This window comes from Nilaparvata lugens, chromosome 9 (genome assembly GCF_014356525.2).
Source record: "Nilaparvata lugens isolate BPH chromosome 9, ASM1435652v1, whole genome shotgun sequence".
NCBI classification, from domain to species: Eukaryota; Metazoa; Arthropoda; class Insecta; order Hemiptera; family Delphacidae; genus Nilaparvata; species Nilaparvata lugens.
This window is the reverse complement of record NC_052512.1, coordinates 12,999,050-13,025,294: the sequence shown is the minus strand read 5'-3', so window position 1 is coordinate 13,025,294 and position 26,245 is coordinate 12,999,050. Positions and strand designations below refer to the sequence as shown.

The window sequence follows — 26,245 nt, the reverse complement described above, 5'->3', positions numbered from 1 at the left end:
TAAGTTGTCATACACATGATGTGCATATGTGTTTTTCAAGCTCTGTTTAATCTAATAGAATCTATAAGAACGGAAAAATAAACATTTTGTTAATAATTTTGGTGTAAACGCAGCTTTAAATGTTTCATTATGCTTTGGTACAACAGGATCACTGGGTACTTAGCAGATTTTCTTTACAAGTAATAAATTCGACTCAAGGCTAATTAAATAAATAATTTATAGCACTGTGATAACACAAACATAATATTTTCAAAATACTAAGTTGCTATTAAAATCACTAATTAAAACTACTTGCGAATAACAAGCAAACTCGTTTAAATACTAGGATAAATACAAATAAAATTGGCGTTTATAAACAATCAATATTACAATAATTTAATTGGCTATGATAAAACACTAAAATTTGTCACGTCTCACAATCTGAATCAAATACAAGCATGATAGAATTTGTTTAAGTTTGTTAACATCGGAGACAAAGATGATCTATCACAAGAGAATTTTAAATCTTGATTTCAGTTTTCATTGAATTTAGAATTTACAAAATTTGAAGTTTCACTAGGAAAATAATAAATTAATAAACAAAACATGATAATACTCGAAGTAATCAAAAGCAATACAATTTAAGTAGTTTTGTAATTTGAAATAGCCATGAAATGACACTATTTTGAATAAAACTATTTGATTTAAAATATTTGTTGTCAAGTATTGTCCATCACTATCATAATATCAAGTACAGTTATATTATCAATATGTGTGTTTGTCCAATAATAATTTAATATCTATAAATATATATAATATTGAAAAACAAATAAATTAATATTAGAAGCAGTAAGGTTATTCCGGAAATCTAATCAACAAACAACATTATCCAACCTGAAAATACAAATGAAACATGGAGTAAACAATATGAGAATCTTTTCCACAAAGATTTAAAAAATATGAACAACTGTTACATTAAAGCTATGAAACTATGATTTTATTGTCAAGTTTATTATAATTTAATATGTTCTCATTTAAAACCATTTACTGTTAGTATTAACTAGCAATTTCAGTTTTACGCAAACTTCTAGAAGGATAAAAATTGAAAATATATACGCCTCGATTGACAATAATAGGTTTGTGAAAAATTTTCAAAATCTCTCATCAATTTTGAAAATCGAATTGAATCTTGAAGCGGACTCATACGAGAACACTACAAACTCTACAATAATAAAAATGTATTTTAAATTTTAAAAATGTATTTTTATTATTGCCGAGTACTGTCTAGAAAAACAATACTAACACTTGTATTGAGTGTATAGTTTGTTTTAACACTAGTTTGAAGCTTTAACTTTGTACATTCAAAGTACAAAAATAGCAATAGAAAAATTCAACAACAGTTTTTTCATCTATAAAGCGAACATATCGACATAGTGCCCCTACACCAAAGCAATATCTAAGAACTTATAAAAAAAATGTCTAGAGGAAAATAGAAAGCACAGTGAATATTAATGAGAATGATAGCATGAATCAATGTTTTAGGATTTCATGCACTTGAGGAAATTCAAGCCAAATATTGTTTCTTCAGAATTTCAACGAGCGTTCAATATTAGGTCAAATCTACGAGAAACATATTTTCATTATATATTTCACACTCAAAATAGTAGAAAATGTTTTCCTAAGGTTGCATTGTTCAAAACAAGATTGCATTAATTAGACATAACCGCAAGATTTGTTTAGCAACCAACTTCTTACATAACAAGTTATGTTACATATTTCAATTAAATCAAAACAAGAATGTGGTGATTTAGAAATAAATTGTAGAAACTTTCAAGTAATTCGAGAGCTGCCAACATGATGAAAAAGTTTTAAACATTTTTCACAATCAATTTTTAAAACATCTAATTGGAGACTAAGCTGAACGTGAGACAGTGGACAAAGAAACCGTCTAAAGTGTGTTTCAATAATATCAATGCAATATGACTGCATTTTATTGTGTTCAGTCACTTTTCTGAGAACTTGTTCGTTCAGCCAGGACCTCCTATATACTAGGAAGTATACAGGATGTCCTGGTTCAGCCAAACACTTAATTAAGCCAGTTACACACACACATCGAATTTTGTTCGTACGATATTTTGCCGTCCTTATGATTTCTACCAGATTAAAGGGAACTTGACAAACATCATCTGTTTAATCTAATGGAATTTATAAGGACGGTAAAAATTCGTACGAACGAAAATCGATGTGTGTATAGCTAGCCCTAGGGTTTTTGAACCCTGCTTTTCAATGAATCCATATTCTACTCGACAAAAAAGACTACCAAGGTTCGTACGGTAGCACTCACACATAGAAAGAATGAACAAGTGTTAGCGCCGGTTGCACAAAAGCCGGTTAAATTTTAACCGTGATTAATTTAACGAGAGCCAATCAGAGAAGCCGTCTTCTCTAAAAGGCCTTCTCTGATTAGTTCTCGTGGAATTAATCAGGGTTAAAACTTAACAGACTTTTGTGGAACCGGGCCTTAGCATTTCAATAGGAATTAATTGTATTGGTTGAACTAAGATAACGTTTTCACTGTTGTGACTTCCAACAAATAACGACTGTTATCTGTTTGTTTTTAAACAGTGAGAGGGGGAACAGATTAACAATTTTTCTAGTTATAGAGCCGTCTATTTGCTCCTCAACTTCCAGAATAATTTGTCAGTGTACTCTTGAGCTGGATCTCCATGAATCAGTATCAGAAACTGGTCCGGTTCAGCGAGAAAAGTCTTCCCAGAGCTGTTATAATGAGATTAATCCTAGCGAGTATGAATAATCACACCAGAGTACAATATTTTCACTGAACTCGGCCACTGATACGCGGAAATCCACTTTCAGTACTTGGCACTGCCATCTAGATCAAGTTGAACGTAAACATGCAAACTATGACGGGGAACAAAATAACTAATTTTCTATTTTTCTAGGAGGCCTGGACTTTGCGGCATATTTCGTCGGTGAACTCAGAGCACTTTGCACTGCCTCCTAGATCACCGGTGCGATATTTGCCCTCGCTGATCGTCGCCAGACAGGCCTTCTCGATTGTGTCAGCGTGTTTGTTCATCTCGAGGTGACGCAACATCATACAGGCAGAGAGCAGCAGTGCTGTCGGATTGGCGAGGTCTTTGCCGGCTATATCGGGAGCTGTACCGTGCACCTAAATTCACAAACAAATTAAACTTTAATGAATATAATTATTATTAAACGAAAATCCCAATAAAATGCTGTAAATTACCCCGAAGACTTCTGCTACTGCAAATATTAACAACAGGGTAAACAGCTGGATGGAAATTTGATGAGCGCTACTATACAATAGTTATTTGTATATCTAGAGTAAAAAGTACTGTTTTTCTCCCTGAGGGCAACAATTTTCCTGAGGGAGAAAAACATTTTTCACTCGTGATGTGCACAACATTTTTCCTCCACCTACATTTTTATAAAATATTTTTTAAAAACTTACGTGACCAGTAAAATGTGTTTCAACATACTTTAAAATTTAAACAGCTGGCTTGTAATCATACAGTTTACCGCCGACAGCGCTATGCGCTATCTGTCGGCAAAAGTTGTAACAACAATGGCCAAAGTTGACTACAATAACTATGATGAAGTTCCCGTTTCAAATTTGATTAGTTAATGAGGAATATTCGTTGGTGGGTATTTGGAATAACATGGAATATAAAAAATATATATTTATACATTTTATAGTAATAATTTTAGCATGAAACATATATTTCATATATTGATCAAATGTCTGGTTGAGGTATTGAATCTAGTTGGTTTAATGACTACTCTATATGCTTCCTCATCTGAACTTATACCTTCTAACCTATTTCAAATGTAAGTTTTTAAAATAGAGATGCTTCCCATGTTATTTAAATGGAGTTACTTTTACGCTCTAGGGAGTTTTTCTGTTTTCTCCTCCCGAGGGCGAAAAAGTGACACTTTAGTATTATGTTTCAGGGAGTAAAGTAGGCTCTTTAGAGAGTAGGTGGAGGAAAAAATTATTTGTCAGCCCGGGAATCGAACCCAGTACCTCCTAATTGCCGGTCAGGAATGCTTACACTCTCACCAAACTGACAATCTCTGGATACCAGCGCTCATTTTATTCAAAGCCATAGCAGCCAGCCAGTCTAAATATGTAAATAAATTGAAAGTTGCATTTGTTCAAATGCTAATTAATGAATAATTATTATTAAACAAAAATCCCAATTAAATGCTGCAAATCACCCCGAAGTTGATTATGCTACTACAAATATTGACAACATAGTCCAGTCAAACGGTCGTTTTTCAGGAGACAGCCCCGAAATAATTTTTCTCGACGGTTCTATATGTATTTTGGGGCGCTGAATTCGAATCTGTAATTTGCTGCCACGCCAGAGGGCGGCTTCACCCCCAGAACCTCCAAAATTTCGGACTTTTTCCAATTTTTCCATTTTATCTCGTAAACCTTGAGTTTCTCAAGAAAAATCATTCTCGACAAAATTAAAGAGAATAAAACTTCCAATAAATTGATTGATCGCGCAGGATTCTACCATTTTTGGTTCCGGAGCTACGAATTTTCAAAAAAGGTTTTTTTTCAAGGGGTTTTCAAAATTATGCAAACCTACCACTTCTACCCTATACAACTTGGATATTTTTCTAGTATAGATAAAAAACCACAGATCACGTGAAAGAACAATTCATTATGAACAGGATTCCTTAGGAATTTTCGAATTCAGTAGTGGGAGAGGGGGATACAATCAAAAATAGAAAATCATGTCCTACAGCCAAAATACAAATTTTTCATTATAATACATTTTCAAGGCCTTCCTAAAAAAATACATATTTCGGCTGAAATCATCTCACGAGGGTTATTTCCTATGAGAATCACAGTATTTCAGTATTTCCCAGTGGGGGGAGGGGGGTACGTCTACGTCATAAGTATACGTCAAGGATCAAAACTTTAAACACTAATAACTTTTGACAGAATGATCAGATCTCCTCGTACTACAGCTCATTCTTCTCAGCTAGTCAAGGCGATTCAAAATCATGTAAAATAACTGAAATTTGATGAAAAAATAAAAAATTCCTCTTTTAGTGTACTTTAGCCCCTATTTAATTAAATACACAGAAAAATGGCCAATTTATATATTCAAAACTGTGCATCTCGGTAACCCGGAATGATAAAAAATGGTACTTGGTCTTGATTTGAAGAACAGAATCTCCTCTTCCATGTGAGGTAGATGAATTCTGTAAAAATATAATCGTGAGGTAAGATACGTTTGATTCGAAAAATCAAGAAATTTGCGATATTTTCCTCATTTTCACAGTCTCGACCGTTTTTCGTTGATAAACAGACATGCAAGATGGGTTTAAGGCAACGTAGCTTATAGAGCATGTAATTCTCTTTCATTTGAGACCAATCACAAGTTTCTATCATGTATCTTACTCAGTATTGCGCTAGAACTCGTAGAGAACGGACGTATAGTGGAGTAGTAATAGTGTAGTGTAGAAGTAGTGAGTCAGCAGTTTGTTCGCGATTAAAAGTGGAACAAAAATATTGCATCGAGTATCGGTCGTCAACCGCGGTATTTTATGCAAGCAAAGCGACCTGCTTTTCGCGGCGGTAATATAGCTCCGTTCGCGTTTCCGTGTGCGTGAGTGTTGATTACGAGTGCTGTTTGAAATGTATGGTAGCGAAATCGCACTATGTCCGACTTAGTGAAGCCACCAAGTTTTCCTGCATCAGAGCAAGAAGAAAGGGAAGCCACTAACGAGAGCATGGACACCAACAACATGGCAAATACACCAGAAATCCAGTGTTCACCAAAGCAAATAAACTCAAATCTTCAGCCGAGCAGGTACTTTTCATCGCCTGGAAGGAATCTGATGAGAAGAGGAAGGAGCTAGAGAGAAGCAACGCCGAACTCTTGCAAAAAATGCAGGATTTGGAAAAAAGATTTCTCAATATTGAGAAAAAGATCCATAGCCCACAGCCTACCAGCTCAGCAGCCGAGAACTACTCGACAAATGAAGAAGAATTGGCTAAAGAAACTGAATGGATCAGAACTCGTACTAAGCGGGCTACCAAGAAGAGGAAGCTTAGCACCCCATCGCCAGAAATCAAAAATGAGTCTGCAAAAAAGAAGCAACAAAATTTGAATAATAAAATCACTCCTGTGGAAAAACCAATCAGTGAGGAGGAGAAGAGGAAGAAGAAAGAAATGCCACCACCGCCAATCATTGTGGATGGTATTAAGAATCTGAATGTACTTCTTACGAGTTTGAAAAAAGTGTCACCAGCTGACAAATTTAGGATAAAACTGTTAAGTAAAGAAACATTTAAAGTAAATGCAGTTGATTCGGAAACTTATCGGAATATTACCAGAGAATTGATTAAAGATGGGCTCAACTGGCACTCCTATGAAGATAAACAGTCGAGACCAATAAGAGTGATGATTAAAAAGCTTCATCACTCTTGTAGTACAGAAATGATTCTGGAAGATTTGAAAGTAAGAGGATTGAAAGTTCTAGAAGTTGTAAACAAGCTGAGGTGGAAGACAAGAGAACCATTAGATATGTTCATGGTATCATTCAGCGCGGAAGAAGATATAAAAACAGTATTTGAATTGAAAAATATACTTGGCTGTAGAGTGGAAGTTGAAGCATTGAAGAAGGCCATCTGATACCGCAATGCAAACGTTGCCAAGCATACGGCCACACTCAAAAATATTGTAACAAGGAGCCTAGGTGTGTTAAGTGTGCAGGTAAACACCAAACAAAGGAATGTTCGAAACCCAACGATGCTCTACCAAAATGTATTCATTGCGGTGAAGCACATCCAGCCAGCTATCGAGGTTGCACTGTTGCAATCGAATTGCAAAAAATCAGGAATTCTACTAAAACAAAAACTATTGCAGATTCACGAAAGAAAATCATTCAAAATATCCCACCAAAAATCACGGAAAATACAGAAGCTCACAATCTAAACAATGGTAGTGCAGTTAAGAAATTGACTTTCGCCCAGATTGTCTCAAAAGAAAATAGATCGAAATTGGAAGAGCCAAAAAGTGAAGTAGAAGAAGGCACCAATAATATTTTGCAGCTAATCTTGGCAAAACTGGATAGACAAGAGCAAATAATCACCACACTACAATCTAATTAGAACAGAGTAGACTACTGAAATTCATATGATTCATTCACTAAAAATAATGGAATGGAACGCGAATGGATTGTTACAACGGCAACAGGAGTTGGAAACAGTTCTAGACATGGAAAAAATAGATATATGTCTTATATCTGAAACTCACTTTACAAATCAATCGTTTATCAAATTCAAAGGCTTTAAGATCTATCATGCTTTACATCCCAGCAATGTCGCGAGGGGTGGGAGTGCCATCATTATCAGAGACAATCTACAACATCATGAAGAAGTGGAACATGAAAGTGATAGAATTCAATTGATAGGTGTAGCAGTTCAAGCAGTAAATTATAACTTCGTTGTTGCAGCTATTTACTGTCCTCCCAGATATTCCATCAGAAGAGAGGAGTATTCGACATTGCTTGATATGTTAGGAGAAAAATTCATTCTTGGTGGTGATTTCAATGCAAAGCACGTGCATTGGGGATCGCGCTTAACAACTCACAAGGGAAGACAGCTCTTCGAAGCAATGAAAGAGATGAGGTGCGAAGCTCTTTCAACTGGTAAACCAACCTACTGGCCCACCGATACGAGGAAAATCCCAGATCTCATAGATTTCTTCCTGACAAAAAATATATCAGTTAATTATTTGCATTTAGAGGATAGTTTCGACCTTAATTCCGACCACTCACCCATCATTATGACTCTGAGTGATTCAATTCTACGGAAGGAAAATACTTGTCCAGCGTTAGCAAATAGCCGCACTGATTGGGATGGCTTCCAACAGATGCTGGAGGAAAGAATAGAATTGAACTCACCATTAAGGAACGAAGAACATATTGATCGGGAGTTGGAGAAGTTTGTGACTGATATCCAACAGGCAGCATGGTGTAATACCCCACAAATCAGAAGAAGAACCACTGGAAATAATTACCCTGCGGAAATCAGAGAATTAATTGTTGAAAAACGAAGAGCTAGAAGGAGATGGCAGCAATCACGTTCCCCCAAGACAAAAGAGTTTTGAACAATCTAACTCAAGAACTAAGGAGAGAGATTCAATGTATCAAGGATGAATCAATTAATAGTTACTTGAGAAACTTGACAGCAGAATGCAGTACGAACTACTCACTCTGGAAGGCAGCTAAAAAAATAAAACGAACCATTCAACAATTTCCTCCTCTCAGAAAGCAGGACAGACAATGGGTAAGGAGTAGTGATGATAAGGCACATACATTTGCGGATCATCTTGTAAACGTTTTCCAGCCAATCAACTCAGGTGAAGAGGAAACTTTAGAAGCGGATGAGAATATCTTACAGCCGAATCAAGAAATAATGCGTGTCACAGTAGAAGAAGTGAAAAGAGAAATAAGAAATCTGAATAACAAAAAAACCCTGGATTTGACATGATAACCGGCTCAGTCCTCAAACACCTACCAAGGAAAGCAATAGTGAAATTAACAAACATTTTGAATGCTTCTTTCAGACTAAAATTCGTACCAGGAATATGGAAAGTAGCAGAGGTTATAATGCTACTGAAGCCAGGTAAAGAGCCACATGAAGTATCATCATATAGGCCAATATCATTGTTACCGGTCCTATCCAAGTTGTTTGAAAGGATTTTACTTAGTAGGCTAAAACCAATAATTGAGAGACAGCACATAATTCCAAATCACCAATTTGGCTTCAGAGTGAAACACTCAACAATAGATCAAGTGCATCGGATTATAAATGTAATAGAGAAGTGCTTAGAAGAGAAAAAAGTTTGTTCAGCAGCTTTCCTTGATATAGGGCAAGCTTTTGATAAAGTATGGCATGAAGGTCTCATTTTCAAGCTCAAAAAAGTGCTACCAAAGCAATATACAGATATATTACAATCCTATCTCACTGACAGATACTTTAGGGTCAGGCATGAAAGTTCATATTCTGATTTGAAGGAAATTAAAGCAGGAGTTCCTCAAGGCAGTGTTCTGGGACCAGTTCTTTACCTACTCTATACCAGCGATATTCCCAGCCTTGATGAGAATACTACAGCAACATTTGCAGACGACACAGCCATATTATCAGTAGACAGTAATATACAAATTGCAACAGAGAAACTACAGAGATCCATCAACAAAATTCAAGATTGGACTAGAAAGTGGAGAATGAAATTGAATGAAACAAAGTCGATTCACATCAATTTTACCAATAAGAAGGACCTGCCCATACCAATAACTATCAACAACCAAGTTGTACCATATGCTAATGATGCCAAGTATCTAGGTATGACCTTGGACGCAAAGCTTCGCTGGAAGGCCCATGTCAAGAAGAAGAGAGAAGAGCTTGGAATCAAATATAAGAAGCTGTATTGGCTGATCGGAAGAAACTCCATCCTTTCAATCCGAAACAAAGTACTTCTGTACAAACAGATATTAAAGCCAGTATGGACGTATGGTATACAACTTTGGGGGTGTACCAAAGACAGCAACATCAATGTCATACAACGTTTTCAAAACAAAGTGCTAAGGAACATTGTGGATGCTCCTTGGTATGTCAGGAACAGCGATCTTCATAGAGACCTGCACATCGACCTGGTGTCCACCGAGATCCAGAGGCATGCGGAGAGGCACGAGGGGCGACTGCACCAACATGACAACGTCGAGGCTATCCAGCTGCTAGACAATGGAGGGTTGGTGCGGAGGCTCAAAAGGAGGAAACCGTTTGAGCTAGTGTAGTGCTTGTTCAAGTAGTGTCCAGTGAAAGAGCAGAGCAGTGATTGAATGAATCTAGCTTCTATAGTGCAGTCAATAAGTGTACATATTAATTAAACAATAGCAGTAAGAGTTCCTAATGAGAAATTCAGTGTTCAATTTTTCAAGTAGTAATTTAGGATAGAAAAAATTAGCTCATTAGTCTTTAGACTAGATGGCTATAGTATTGACCAATAGAAAAAAAAAGAAAAAAAATGTATCTTACTCGTTTTAGAGACTCTTGAATAACAGAAAAATCGCAGAAAAATGAGAATAATCATTTTTTCAATTAGCTGTAACATTTGAACGGTATTGAAATCAGATAAACGATTCATGGGAGCGGAAAGAGGAGAAAATTCTCTACAACCTTGAATACTTTTTCGATTGTTTATCTGAAGTGTTTCACAAGATACGCAACTTCGAATAGGCGAGACTGTGAAATCAAGACCAAGTACCATTTTTTATCATTCCGGGTTACCGAGATGCACAGTTTTGAATATAGAAATTGGCCATTTTTCTGTGTATTTAATTAAATAGGGACTAAAGTACACTAAAAGAGGAATTTTTTTTCATCAAATTTCAGTTATTATACATGATTTCGAATCGCCTTGACGAGCTGAGAAGAATGAGCTGTAGTACGAGGAGATCTGATCATTCTGTCAAAAGTTATTAGTGTTTAAAGTTTTCCTTGAGTATTCCCCCCCCCCCCCACTGGGAAATACTGAAATTAAGGGCCGGTTTCCGAGCTCAGGATCTATAAGTTCTGGACTTACAGAGTCCAGGACTAAAATAAGCTCTCGGGTCTAAATTTACTTTCTGAGTCACGATTCTATCTTCTAAACTCCGGAGTCTATCAAGTTCTCGACTTATTTGGGTCCAGGACTTTAACGCAGTAAACATGAGGGAAATTCACAATATTTTGCTGTTGTATTGTTGGCATTATAGCAAAACGGAAACAGCTGATTACAGCGGGACAATTCGAATGAGCATGCTCTCCAAACTATTTTGTAAAAATACGTTTCGATTTCTTTGTAGACCTATTCAAAGCAAAACCTTTGAAAGGTGAATGAATAAACATTTCATTTTACGTTATGCTATTATTGATGATTGATCCTAACCAGTGATTTTGGAATAAAAATTTCATTAGGCTATTGAGTTTGAAAACGTATTTGTTTTGAAAAAAAAAACTAGTGTGATAATTAAACTTTGTTATTATTATTGAATATATATTCAAAATATGTTGCATATGACATTGATTGATAACATTCAGATTGGAATATGAATTCCAAGGCAATCCTTGTATTATTTTGCTTGAACATTTTTAGGTTATGTCACAGACGTAAAATGAGGTTAGTTTTTTACGCATAATTCTGATACAATTGTATTCCAAAATGAACTTGCAAACTATAAATTATGAATGATGGACTAATCCAAATAATTTAGGTATTCCATGACATCTATTTGGCTTTTTATCTACTCCAAAACAGTAACTGAATATTGTGTTTGCTCAGTTAAGTCTAGAACTTGAATTTAAACCCTACCCCAATCGAGGGTTTAAAATCACGCTGTTTCAAGTCCTGGACTTAACGATTTTTGATAAATCCATGACTCGGAAAGAGGCGAGAATCTAATTCAAGTCCTTGACTTATAAGCCCTTCACTCAGAAAGCGAAATTATAAACTCCAGGGTCTAACATGATCTCTAAACTCCAGAGTCTATTTAAGTCATCAACTACGTTAACGCTCTGACTCGGAAAGCCAATTTTCTGACTCCAGAGCTTGAAGCCAGTTGAAGTCTATAACTTAGCTAAATCCCGAGCTCGGAAACCGGCTCTTAATGTTTCTAACGGGTGATTCTCATAGGAAATAACCTTCGTGAGATGATTTCAGCCGAAATATGTATATTTTTATTAGGAAGGCCTTGAAAATGTATTATAATGAAAAATTTGTATTTTGGCTGTAGGACATGATTTTTTTTTTATTGTATCCCCCTCCCCCCACTACTAAATTCGAAAATTCCTAAGGAATCCTGTTTATAATGAATTGTTCTTTCACGTGATCTGTGGTTTTTTATCTATACTAGAAAAATATCCAAGTTGTATAGGGTAGAAGTAAGTGGTAGGTTTGCATAATTTTGAAACCCCCTTATAAAAAATAGGTTTGCATAATTTTGAAAACCCCTTAAAAATGGTAAAATCCTGCGCGACCAATCAATTTATTGGAAATTTTATTCTCTTAAATTTTGTCGAGAATGATTTTTCTTGAGAAACTCAAGGTTTACGAGATAAAATGGGAAAAATGAAAAGTCCGAAATTTTGGAGATTTTTGGGGGGTTTTGGGGGTGAAGCCGCCCTCTGGCGTGTCAGCAAATTACAGATTCAAATTCAGCGCCCCAAAATACATATAGAACCGTCGAGAAAAATTCTTTCGGGGCTGTTTCCTGAAAAAAGACCATTTGACTGGACTAAACAGCTAAACAGCTAGATGGAGATTATAATAAATAATTATTCATTAATTAGCATTTGAACAAATGCAACTTTCAGTTTAATTCCATCTGTAAATTCAACTTTATTTTTGATAATGTTTGGAGAGTTAGGCCCGGTTCCACAAGAGCTGGTTAAATTTTAACCGTAATTGATTTCACGAGAACCAATCAAAGAAAGCGTTTTTGAAAAGACGGATTCTGTGAATGGTTCTCGTGGAATTAATGACGGTTAAAATTTAACCGGCTTTTGTGCAACCGATCCTAAGTACCGTATTGATGTTGTGGAACTTTTTCACAATTGAAGAGTTTTGAGATATTGACAATAGTTTAGTTAATTGTTAATAATCTACTTTGATTCTTCCTATTGTTTGCTGTTTTTGGAGGGACGGATTCAAGGATCCAAAGGTTCAAAGAACCCCACACGTCAACCGAAGCTTAATGTGTTCCCAAGTAATATGTTAGTTAGGCAAACCAATACCTGTGTCTTTTACAAGAACCAGGATTTTTCCCCTATACTAACATCCCATTCATCACCTGGTTGCTTGTCGCAATCCAGTGTGATATGCTTGCCATATAAAATATGAAATATAATTGATTATTTTAAACAAGAATGAACAGTTAATATTACTTCAATAAACCTGTATCAGCTACCGTCTATAGCAGGCAATGACAAGACAGAGGATCGGCAACATTGTTCTCCTATTTTTCTCCACTGCCATTATAACGTGGACCTCACTATAGGAAGAATCAAAGTGGATTATTAACAACTAGCAGAAAACCCATGCTCCGCAAGGGTCTGTTTTTTTAAATTAACAAACCGAAAACTTGAAAACCTCACTTTATTTTGTGTGTGTATGTGAAAATGCTGTGTTGAATAAATCTATTGTGTTAGACTGGGCGCACACCAATCAGTCAAGACAAGACATGATCAGACACATTTAGCCACAATACTTCAAATAGCTGCTTGTGAGGCAACTCACACTGATTAGTCATTGCATTTAGACATGTCTTCATAAGCAACTATGTCAAGTATTGTGCTAAACCAAGGTCTATAATACAGGTCATGACACTCGTGTTCCTTATGGAGCGGCCATTATGTGGGGTCTTTATGGCGGTACATTTGAAATTCCAATCTGCTCATAACAAAATCATGCATTATGCTTTTTAAAAACAATATTCTGGTTCAGATAATATGTAAATTCAGATTTTCGATTTTTTAATAATGAAATTTCAATAATAAATGGTTCAATAATTTACTAAAAATTGTTCTTATTCTTGTAACTTGTTATGATTCATAAGGCATTGGGACAAAAGGCTAACCTCAAAAACAGTTTGAAGTTCCTAATCAATTGAATCTAAAAATCGACAATTCAGTTCCTAATTGGAATCTGAATATTATTTATAGAAGAATTCATTTTACAATTCAAAGCCAAGCAATATTCCTTGAACAATATAACAAAATAACACATCATGTTGTTCAATATATAATGATAACAGCTGATAAATTTGAAAATTGGTGAACTAGAACCCCATAAAATGGCGATTTTGCAATGCATCATGGGATTGTGTCATGACCTGTATTTATAGACCTTGGACTAAACGTGTCTGATCATGTCTTGTGTTGACTAACTGGTGTGCGCCTAGCCTTAGTTGGACAAACTGGAGCGAACGACTGACCGACTCGAAGAGCGCCCCCTTGAGGCCAATGTTGCCGCTGGGCGTGAGTCCGAGGCCGCCAATCAGACCGGCGCACATGTCCGACAGAATGTCGCCGTACAGGTTGGGCATGACGAGCACGTCGTACTTGGTCGGGTCCTGGACCATGTTCAGGCAAACCGTGTCCAGGTAGCGCTCCTCAAACTGCACCTCGGGAAAGCGTTCGGCCGCCTCGCGACAGCACCGCAGAAACAGGCCGTCTGACATTCGCCTAACAATAAATAAATAAACAATAATAATAATCAATACAGTAATGGAAAACTGCTTAAATATTTGCCTTTGGCAGAGGAGATGAAGGATATGTGGAAGCAAGAGAGAGTGATGATAAGGCCTTTGATAGAGTCTTAGACCAGTTATAGAATAGACACGCTGGGAAGTCTAGCCTCTGAAGCCAACATCTACTGCCATATCTCCAAATCGTGACGTCATCATCGGATAGAAAACTTTCAGATTGTGTCTATTTCAGAAGGATGTAAATTATTATTCATTAAAATGGTAAACTCCAGCTGAGCTCCCGCTGAAATAGACACAATCTGCTATGGAAAACACTGTAAACAAACTCTACAGAAAAGTTTTCTTTCTGATGCTGACATCACGATTTGGAGATATGGCAGTAGATGTTGGCTTCATCGACTTTCAGTATGAATATACAATAGGCCGTGTCTATTCTATAACTGGTCTAAGGATATATAGAGTCAGCTACAGGTGTTATAACAAGGAACTGCCAGAAAGGATGCACAATTTAAGACTGCCTGTATGGGTGCAAAACTCAATGCAGAAAGCAGTAATACTTTGCACAACATCGCTGGTAAGAAGTTTCCTCAATGACACCTTATTATGACTGATGAAAATGGAGATAAAAGAGAGAATAATAATAATCTGGATACCTCAAGAAACACGTTCTAATTGATACAGAAGGCAGTGATGCTCAACACCGTATCAATAGTTAGGGCATTCCTAAACCTAGCAGTAGAATAATTCAGCAAAGTCTCGTCATGGACCGATTTTGATGAAAAACTCACATAGCAATGTGATGAAAAATGGAAATACATAATAATAATAATTTCTCAGGATGTTGGACAACACATCCAGAGGAGTTTATTCATAAATTCAGGAACATTTCACAATATTTTTATACATTTTCAATAATATAACATTATTCGAAAAATTATTGGAAAAATATAAAACAAATAAATGGATGAATGAATGGATATATAGATAAATGAATAAACCTTGGAACCGAATAGAAGAAGAAGATGAAGATGAAAAAGACAAGGAAGAATAAGAATTGAACAGAATAGAATCGCTGCCTTCATTTTTTTACCTAGGAAGGCGGAGTTGGGGCTCAGCCGGCCCTCTCTTACACTCAACCCTCCAATACAACGTTAAATAATTACTAGATTAAAAGAACAAGGGAGGAAATGACAAGGAAGAAGAAGAAGAAAAGGAAGAGGAAGGTTGGAGGAAGAGAAGGAGGTAAATCAATCAAAAAGAGAGGAAGTAGTAGGAGAGGAAGAGGAAGAGGAAGAGGAAGAGGAAGAGGAAGAGGAAGAGGAAGAGGAAGAGGAAGAGGAAGAGGAAGAGGAAGAGGAAGAGGAAGAGGAAGAGGAAGAGGAAGAGGAAGAGGAAGAGGAAGAAGAAGAAGAAGAAGAGGAGGAGGAGAAGAAGAAGAAGAAGAAGAGGAGGAGGAGAAGAAGAAGAAGAAGAAGAGGAGAGAGAAGAAGAAGAAGAGGAGGAGATAGAAGAGGAAGATGAAGGAGAGGAGGAGGTAGAAGAGGAAGATGAAGGAGAGGATGAGGGAGAAGAATAAGATGACAAGGAAAAAGACAAGGAAGAAGAAGATGAAGAAAGAAGACGAAAAAGACAAGGAAGAGGAAAAAGAAGAAGAAGAAGAAGAAGAAGAAAAGGAAGAGGAAGGTTGGAGGAAGAGAAGGAGGTAAATCAATCAAAAAGAGAGGAAGTAGTAGGAGAGGAAGAGGAAGAGGAAGAAGAAGAAGAAGAAGAAGAGTAAGAGAAGATAAAGAAGAGTACTCACATGATATTAGCCTTATGCACGGCGGTGACCTTCTTTCGGCCGTTCTCCTTGGCGTATTTGAAGGCGAACTCGGCCACCCGGCTGGAGGCCTCCTCGGTTATCAGCTTGATGCTCTGCACGACGCCGTCAACTATCTCATGCTCGATGCCCGAATACTCTCCCTCGGTGTTCTCGCGCACCGTCACTATGTCCACGTCGTTGTAGGGCGTCTCGTAGCCGGCCAGCGAGCGTGCCGGTCGCACGTTCGCGTACAGGTTGAACTCTCTGCAACACACCACAAACAGCTTACAGTCCGGGGCATGTAGCTTTGTCCATCGCCACTAGACAGACTAGAATAAAATACTACCCCTTCAAAAACATCCTTAACATTTTTGAAAATGCATCTACTGTACAGTGTGATTCTTAATTATGGTAAAATAATTTAATACGTGATAATAGAGGTAAAAATAAGAAAAAAGTTCTTATAGACATATATCCATAAACGCTTCATTAGCGAGCTATACAGGGTGAAAGATTTCGCCCGCAATTCAGTTCCTCTGGTGAAATACACCGATGCTGAATTGTTTGGGGATTTTTTTTTGAAAAACTTATGGTGGATTCATATGGAAAAATATCTGAAAAATTGAATAAAACTAGTCTGGAAGCTGTAGTGTGAGTAGTTTTTGAGAAAAAAGTTAAAATATGCAAAAAATCTAAGTAGAAAAACACAGACTTCTACGTTTGATGCCCAATAACTTACTTAAATGACCAGTAAACAAATAATTTTTCGCAATAAAAATTGTAGAGAATTTAATTCTGAAAAGAGTTATGTAAGCTGTGTAAACTAAATTTGAATAAAAGTAAAATAAAATGTATTCTTATGTAGTACATTACACCACAAAAATCTGCTGTTTTATGAGGAGAGAACTAATAACTCATAGGTTGTGTTTGTTCGTTTATTCACATCAAAACATGTCATCTTGTGGATTGCATACCGGGAAAACGGGAATGATTTAGATCTCACATTTTGCGCCTAGATTCTAAAAATATCCATCACGTGCACCTAGAAGCCCAGATTTCAATTTTCCTTCTGGATTTTTCCAGAATTAATGTTCAAATTTCATTCATGGGACATGAATAGGATACCATATGTTAATATAAAACTATAATCTAGAGAGACTACCTCTTCGAAACAAATGGCTAAAATTGGCAACTAAATAAATAACCAGTCTAATTTTGTCAGGTTGGCATTAAGTTGAGGAAGGTTTCTAAACAAGATTTGAGTTCTGTCACTTTATTATGTTAGCACAAAATTGAAGAGCTTATCTTTACTATAATAAAGTAAAGAACTGGCTCATACACGTACGGGATAGGAAAAATAAATATGTTAGACGCATCATCACGTCTGAACTACTGGACTGATTAACTTGAAATTTTGCAAATAGATTCTTAATTAACCGAGGATAGTTCTAGGCCTATTTAAAACTCTTCAAGATTCCACTCGGTCAAGTTTTCAGTTTTTCAAGTTTCAAAATAGACACTTGCATAGCACGGGTTACCTGCTAGTCTTTCCATGAGCAACAGATGCTCTTTTGTATCTTCTCAAAAGCAACGTGTTGCATCCGAAAAGATACAAAAGAAGCTGTAATGTATCTTACCATAAGCTTCAAGATACATAAGCTACCATAAGCTTGTCTAAGATACACAAGCTTCAATGTATCTTACCATAAGCAACAGATGCTCTTTTGTATCTTCTCAAAAGCAACGTGTTGCATCCGAAAAGATACACAAGGAGCTTTTTGGAGTTACCAAAACACAGGATATCAGCTGACATTCGTTCAACATTCCCTTTCCATTGTTGGTGATACGTTGCGACTCTTTAATTCATGTTATTTAAGCTCTATTTAAACAATCCTTTACACTATCTACATTTTTTTCTTTTACTAAGATTAGTTCTTATTAATTTTTAGCGTATTTATGGTATTCAATTGGTAGAAATAGCACAGATTAATGTATTGTATAAAAATTTATTTGTATTTAAAATATTATATTTAGAATTCAGACAAATGCATCCCGACACATAGTTAGACTTTAAAGTGGGATGCTCCACGATTGTTTAAGGAAATTAATCCAAGTATGTCAAGGACTTTTTTCCATAAAATGTTTTTTCCTTTTTAATATATACCTTTGACATGGGTTACATGACAGAGAAAAAAAAATGAATTGATTCACTTTTTGTGTAGTTGAGAAGTTGATATTGTAGTAGTTATTCATATTGAATGATAAATACTAAGAAATTGTCAAAAAAAACCACATATTTATTGATACTTAGAAAGACCGGTTTCGGTTACTACACCATTGTCAATCTCTGATAAAGAGTTTATAAGTATCAATAAATCTGTGGTTTTTTGACAATTTCTTAGTCTTTTTCATTCAATAAATAAATTGATGAAGAATTTCTGTGTGTAGGGAGCTTCCTCCATCTAGGGATCTAGGGTCTCTGGAGCCTGATGTTTTTGCAATTATCCTGCGAATCATACATTGCCGATTCAAAGTCACCGAGGCAAAGCTGCGGGACGCTTAATGCACTGATGTGATAGCTTACTTTCTAAGCGCGAGATTGAGCGAGCGATGGCCCTTGCCGACGGGAGTCATGAGGGGGCCCTTGAGGCCGACCTTGTTCTTGTTCATCGAGTCGATGGCGCCCTGAGGGATGGTGAACTTGCCGTCTGGTCCCCGCACCGGAGTCACGTCCACCGATTCCCATTCCACTGGTACCTGAACAAACAGAAATGCATCCACTCATTTACAATCAAATCACAACTAACTATAAAATCTAAAAACTAGATAAATCAGAAAAACCCTGAAAAATGTAGTTTTAATCATCATTCTTTCTCCTAAAATTGTTGTGATTTCGCACACGTACGATAGGTTCATGAGGACCTTAGACCAGTTATAGAATAGACACGGCCTATTGTATATTCATACTGAAAGTCGATGAAGCCAACATCTACTGCCATATCTCCAAATCGTGACGTCAGCATCAAATAGAAAACTTTTCTGTAGAGTTTGTTTACATTGTTTTCCATAGCAAATTGTGTCTATTTCAATGGGAGCGCAGCAAGAGTTTACCATTTTAATGAATAATAATTTACATCCTTCTGAAATAAACACAATCTGAAAGTTTTCTATCCGATGATGACGTCACGATTTGGAGATATGGCAGTAGATGTTGGCTTAAGAGGCTAGACTTCCCAGCGTGTCTATTCTTTAACTGGTCTAAGATGAGGGCATACTCATCAGTCACACGTTGATTCAATCAATTCCAGAATTCCTATAGTGAGGTCCACATTATAATGGCAGTGTTAGATATTAGCAATGGTTTTGCTATCCTTGTCTTTCATTCAACAAAGCGGATACCGCTATCTCTTTCTCGCTTTGCTCTGTTGCCAGATCGTCTTTTAACAATGTAGAATTATTAATTTATTAACAAAATATTTCATCCGAATTATGTAAATTCATTATGAAATTATTAAAAAATATAATTTCTTGCTTAATAAAATATAATTTATTATTTTAAACTAGAATGAACAGTTAATATTACATTAATAAACGAATGAAAAATAGAAAAAGTGCCGGTTGCACAAAGGCCGGTCAAATTTTAATCGTGATTAATTCCAAGAGAACCAATCAGAGAAGCCGTATTAATAAAAATGCCTTCTCTGATTGGTTCTCGTGAAATTGATCACGGTTAAAATTTAACCGGATTTTGTGCAACCGAGCCAAAATGTGTTAAGCTCTCTATTTTTCATCCGTTTTGTATGTAATTAAGGATTATTTTTTTTTTAAGGATGCGTTTGTCTATTATAGACGTATCCTACATATTTCTCTTCAAAATTAAATTTTTTACAAGTTCTGTAGAAAAATATGTTGTGTTTATTGTACATTTAACATGGTGAATCTGCTTCAAACCTTGAAGGAACTTGTTTTTCGGGACCAAGTGGCGCGTATTTCGTCACATATCATAAAAATTACTGTAGCTAAAGGTCTGGAAACGGTTTTATTCAATTTCTCAGTTCATTTTACAAAAAGTACGCTGAATTGTACATTTTAATTAACAGCAAACAAATACCAGTAGGGCTTCATTTCAGCAGGGGCATAGAAAATCAGACGAAATCTTTCACCCTGTATAACATGGTAACTAAGCATTTTCGGACCTATGTTAATTAGAACTTTTTTCTTCTTTTGATAAGAGGAATCACGCTCTGACTTATGGGCACCTTTTTTAAGAACACCCTTTATATTGTTTAAATCATTTCCAAAAGTATGATACTGTATACATACTGTATGATACTACACTTTCTAGAAGCAAACAGAACTTGACGAACTGATATTGACAAAATGATACCCGCCGAAACAGCTGATTCGTGATCAACTGAAATCCGTAATTAGTGAATGTCATCTTGATAATTTTGTACACCTATAATGTAATGGATTTCTATATTTTATTTAAAATTATAGTCCTATTTCGGACTATTTGTAACCTTATCTAAATTTCGGAGAAGAATTGCACAAGGTTACTTCATCGTTTTCTCTCCCTATCATGTTGATAATGTACATATTGCATGAATAAATAAAGAATAATAAAGGAAAGAACTGGCTTATACACGTACAGGATAGGAAATTCACGAATAACGCATCATCACGTCTCAATTATTCAACTGATTAACTAGAAATTTTGCATATAGATTCTTAATTTACTGAGGATGGTTATAGGCCTATATTCAATCCTTCAAGATTTCAGTACATCAGTACAACCCTAGTGTTTTTTTTTTACAATAAATTCGGGAGATCAGCTCAAGGATTACCTTATGATTTTCTCTACCAAAGATCAATTTCATCTATTACTATAATAAAGTAAAGAACGTACGGGATAGGAAATTCACGAATGACGCAACATCAAGTCTCAACTACTCAACTGATTCACTTGAAATTTTGCAAATAGATTCTACTACTAAAATCTAATCTACTGATTATTTTTGATATTTTTCAGATTCTATTTTTCAAATAGATTCTATTTTTAGTTTGTATTAATCTACCGAGGAGGGTTTTAGGCCTATTTTAAATTCTTCAAGATTTCGGTGGGTCAAGTCTTCAATGATACCCTTGCGAAACACCTGTCACCTGCTAGTTTTAAATAAAATGAATAGAATATACTTGCCTGTGCAGCAGCAAATATTTTCTGCACAGCTGCTGATATTTCGGGTCCAATTCCATCTCCGGGTATGAGCGTGCATGTGATTGGCTGACTGCTGTAGCATCTAGCTGGAGTTGTCAACTGCAAATAAAGAGCAATTGATGATTAGAATTAAATGCAGTCAACACATTAATTCAATGAACAAAGTTTAGTCAAGTTTTAAATTAGGCCCTGGCGGAGCACGGGTTACCTGCTATAATGAGGTCCACGTTATAATGGCAGTTTTTTATTATATTTATTATTTTACAAAGGCGACTTCCTATTTTAAGCCTAGGTGATGATGATTAGCAGTGTTTGATTAGCACATGGTATTGTAATCCTTGTCTATCATTCAACTAAGCGGATAGCGCTATCTTTTTTTCGCTTTGCTCTGTAGCCAGGTCGACTTTTAACAATGTATAATTAATAATTAATTAACAAAATATTATATTTTAATCATGAAAATTCATTATGGAACTATACATATTATAATTTTATGCTTAATAAAAATAAAATTGATTATTTTAAACGAGAATGAACAGTTAATATTACATCAATAAACCTGTATCAGCTATCGTCTATAGAAGGCGTTGACAATACAGAGGATCCGTAGCGTTGTTCTTCTACCTTACTCCACTGCCATTATAACGTGGGCCTCACTATAGTAAAAAGGTAGTAAACCAAAGTCCGGCTTTAATACGAGATAAGCACAGTCACATAACACGCAACATGGATGACATAGCCTAAGCCTCCCTTAGCATAGACTTAAAAAGTATAGTGACTCTCCATCCTATTCGGGCGCATACCTGTTCAACCTGTACCCCAGCAACATAAAATACATAGTGAACAGCAACACCTTCATAAGAAGCCTAAAACAATACCTGATGGACAGACCATAGAATGTATTGATGACCACACTTTCTCACACCTCAAATAAATATTTTATTGGTCATAAATATTACAATAATACATGGAATGGACCATTGTCAGACAGCATAAAAACAATAGAATGTTCACAACAAAACTTAAAAACTATACTAAATATTTATTTTCTATTCAAGTTTTCGTGACAGAAATATTATTGTTTAGTTCTCAAGTGCTCATAATTAATAGTGTCTATAATATTAGTATCTCATAATAATTAATAAATATGGCAAATGAAAAAGAGTTCTTGAGTGATTTCATAGAAGTTTATAATTTTATAACAATCTGATACACGTAGATCAAAACTGATATGGATACAATACTGATAGCAGTTCAGCTGGTTTTAGGTTAGTAGCAGTGAAACTCACAAGCAAAATTGCACAAACAGAACTGAGCGTGTGAACAGAAGAATTTTATTTTGCTCGTTTGCGCAAATTTTGCTTACGCAAGCCAGTTTGCGCAAATGGCCTGAGCGTGTAAACCCAGCTTTATACTGACATTTTTCAGAATAAACAAATAGCAAGTTAGTAGTCTACAACATTATTACAACAACAAGTTTCAAGTAGTATGGTACGATTCAGACTGAAATTTTAGATATTTAGCAAGTGCCTGTTAAGAACAGTGTTAATTTGATTTTCGACTGGCTGGTTTTCAAACTCTACTGACTTATCTAATCTATAAAACCTATTGACACGTTGATTCTCTAGAGTTGATCACATTTCTTCTGAAACGCAATCTAATTGAGCAGCGTTCAACTAAAAACGTGAAAAATATGAAATAATATCAATGATTGATAAGTAGTCTACCGTATGAGTTCTAATTCTTGAATACTGAGGTTTTATGAATTATTAGTCTGATGTTCTGAAACCTACATTCAAAGTTATTAGTTTGGTATTGTAAACGTTTACAAGTGATAAATAATTTCAATGATTTTTGATACAAGTATTTATTTTTGAGAACTGTTAATTTCTTGTAATTTTCTGATAACTACAAAATTAAAGTTATCATATTGATAGTGCAGAAGTTTCCAAATAACTTCAAAGATAGCCTAGCATAATTTTCCTGTAGCCTAAATTTTTATTCTTTAATACTGAACGGTTTTTTAACCCTTACGATATCTACATGGAAAGTTTTTTATTGAAAAAGTTTACAAATGAAAACTTATTTTTCAATGATAGTCGAGCTAATTATCCTTGATTTTGAATAATACAAAACTGTTCAATCCCTCGTAAACTCTATGTTGGAAGTTTTATAGTTAGTAAACCAGTTTTAAAATACTAAGAAATTCCTAAACCCTTTTTAAAATTTGAAGTTTGTTGGTTTGTTATTGAAAATTTTACAAATAAATACAATAAACTTCGATTGGGTTATTATTCATGTACAGTGAATAATTATTCAACCAACAATAATTATTATTCTGCCAAAGCACACAAACGACAATCTTGAACAATGACAGTTAATTGGAAAGCGTTTCATGTTTAACTAACGAACGGTTGATTAAACGAAAATGTTGAGATGGTAGCCTTGAATAGTTATCTTCTCTTCTGCTATCACAGTATGGATTAGTAACATATTATTCTCGTTGTTTTCAACTTTAAAGAAAGCTTGAATGAGCCTAAACCTTTATGAGTTATATATTTTTCAATTTTATATAGCAAAATTAAGTCTGGAACTCCTAGAAAAAATTATTAGTACCTATCATTAGTAGATTCTTATTTAAGTGGATATAATATAAAGTGGAAAAAGCTATTTTAATCATTATAAGTCTAGAAGTATTCTTTTAATTTTAAGCATAATAATGCAAACCCTGATCTGAGCGAGTCTAACCTGACCTCAGGCATAAGATAGGATCAATTTTGTATTAACTGAAGGTAGCAAAAAATGATTAGGAATAAAAATTAAAAAGTATAATGTGCAAATTTTTTATTTTTCTAAATATCTCGAATAATTTTTAGTTTGGGCTATCAAGTGAGTGAACATTTTCCCTCAAAAATTCATCATCTTACAAAATCCAATACAGGTAGTTTAAAATACCTATCAATCACTATGAAAACAAATTAACCTCTTTTAAAGCAAAAAAAAAAAAACGTAATTAAACCAGGTTTCAATGGATTTCTCGTAAAATTTTACATAGTCTGCACTATTATATAACCCATTTTAGCCATAAAAATAATAGAAATAACAATTAATAAAAAATTTCAAGTTTCCGCCATGCTTGTTTAGCTAATCCTTCAAAATCGACAACAATGTGATACATGGTTGAACTCGTCTTGACCTTCCCTATCGATCTATATCTATATATATATATATATATATATATATATATATATATATATATATATATATATATATATTAATGCTGGATTCCGCGGCCCATATAACGGCACTAAAGTGGCCCTGTTTTCTGCTGTTCTGGAAATTCTACAAATGCAATAGTTTGAGAAAACCGATTATAAGTTAATCACCAAATCACCAAATATGCAAGTTGACTTTTTTCAAAGCAAAAAATATTACTCTTTTTTAAAATATTTCAATTAGTTGTCAAAGATAGACTTGAAACCGGCTATTTAATGTATTCCTCAACAAATTTTACATATCAAAAATTTTGATTACTTTACAACCAATTAGAGCCACCAGCAGAATTATTGAAAATATAATAACCCAAATAAAATTTTCATCATCTTGCTATGCTTGTTTAGCTAATCCTTAGAAATCGGAAACAATATAATACTTGAAATGTTTTGATCTCCTCTACTATCAATATGAAGGTCTGAATGCTGCTGGAAGCTAAACAGCAAATATACAAAACTGCAGCCAAGAAAATAGGGCTCTGCAGTTAAAGCCGGTCATAATTCAGTAAAATAATTAGGCCAATTTTTTACAGTTATTAGTAAGCACGTTATAATTGGAATTAATGAAACTTTTATTACTAAACTTTATTTTTGAAAACACATAACGTGTGAAATTAATTTGGCAAAATGGTACAATTCTTGTAATTCTTAAATTCAAGCAAAATTTAATTTTTGAATGTAAAATTTACTGTACAAGTACATTATTTAGTACTTGGAAAGGCTAAAAATAGGTTACCTTAACCTAACAAATCGTCGAATCAGGGGACACCTTGAAGTCAAGAAACATGTTCTATAAAATACCAATATTATTTTGTAAAGTATAATTTTCATGTTATATGAATCTAAAAATAAGGGTTAATTATTCATAAAAATAAATACTTTACAAAAAACTACTTACAACTCTCCTAAAAATTCTAGAAGCCATGTTCTTGGATTGGAATGGACCGATTAGGAGTTGGACTAGCTTTTCAGCCCAACAGCTGTTGTAATAATTTAACCTTTCAAGAACAAAACGAAAATAGTTTTATTCAATCAAACATAGATTTGAGATAATTAGAATTGAATAGTATGTGACAGTTTTTACTGGGATGAGTTTTTGGAGATGAAACTATAAAAACTAACAAAAACTCATTTTGTCCACGCACTACTTTATGAAAATTGGATTCTACGTCAAAGAAGTTGACCAGAAATCGATATTCTGAAAGCTACACAGCAGCAGCAGGTAGGTCTGAAATATACAAATAAAATACCTATAATGAACTATAAATAAATGAACGAATAAAATAAAATGTATAATGAACTATAACTTGGATTGTAGTTTCTTTTGAGTCTGTGAACAGGCATTCATTTTCATTAATATATTCTCAGGAATATTTGTGAGCACGGTATATAGAAGAAGATTTTCATCTAAATACCGTGCTTGTGAGTGCATTCAGCTCAGCGGTTTCCTTCCCCCTTTTATTCTCATTTTCTGTTCTACTCTAATTAATTGTCTTTCTCCAAATTCTTATTTGAGAGCATTGAATTATACTATTCAGAGCATAAGCATATTAAGAAGGCTATTGAATAAAGTCCATGCCTCATACTGATTTGCAAGAGACTAGTGACAAGGAGAAGGGCTCTGTTTGGCTGCAAGCAACCAAGTGATGAAATGGG

At 34.9% G+C, this 26,245-nt stretch overlaps 1 protein-coding gene across 1 annotated transcript; it reads right to left on the bottom strand.

The window, feature by feature from the left end:
• Nucleotides 1–198: 198 nt before the first annotated feature.
• LOC111064356 (probable isocitrate dehydrogenase [NAD] subunit alpha, mitochondrial) lies at nucleotides 199–25,703 on the bottom strand. The gene is made up of 6 exons (XM_022352072.2): nucleotides 25,488–25,703; nucleotides 21,300–21,416; nucleotides 18,684–18,856; nucleotides 16,100–16,363; nucleotides 14,026–14,275; nucleotides 199–3,172 (listed from the first exon to the last, which is right to left on the bottom strand). Exons 1-6 carry the CDS (start codon nucleotides 25,512–25,514, stop codon nucleotides 2,939–2,941), a joined length of 1,065 nt encoding a protein of 354 aa, XP_022207764.1. The 5' UTR covers nucleotides 25,515–25,703; the 3' UTR covers nucleotides 199–2,938.
• Between the last annotated feature and the right edge of the window lie 542 nt (nucleotides 25,704–26,245).

Coding starts and splice junctions, on each gene's coding strand:
- LOC111064356 (XM_022352072.2), bottom strand. CDS start 25,514: ATGGCTTCTAGAATTTTTAGGAGAGTT. Junction 18,857..21,299: donor AAATATTTGCTGCTGCACAG/GCAAGTATATTC, acceptor CTGTTTGTTCAG/GTACCAGTGGAATGGGAATC. Junction 14,276..16,099: donor GTGCATAAGGCTAATATCAT/GTGAGTACTCTT, acceptor ATTTATTGTTAG/GCGAATGTCAGACGGCCTGT.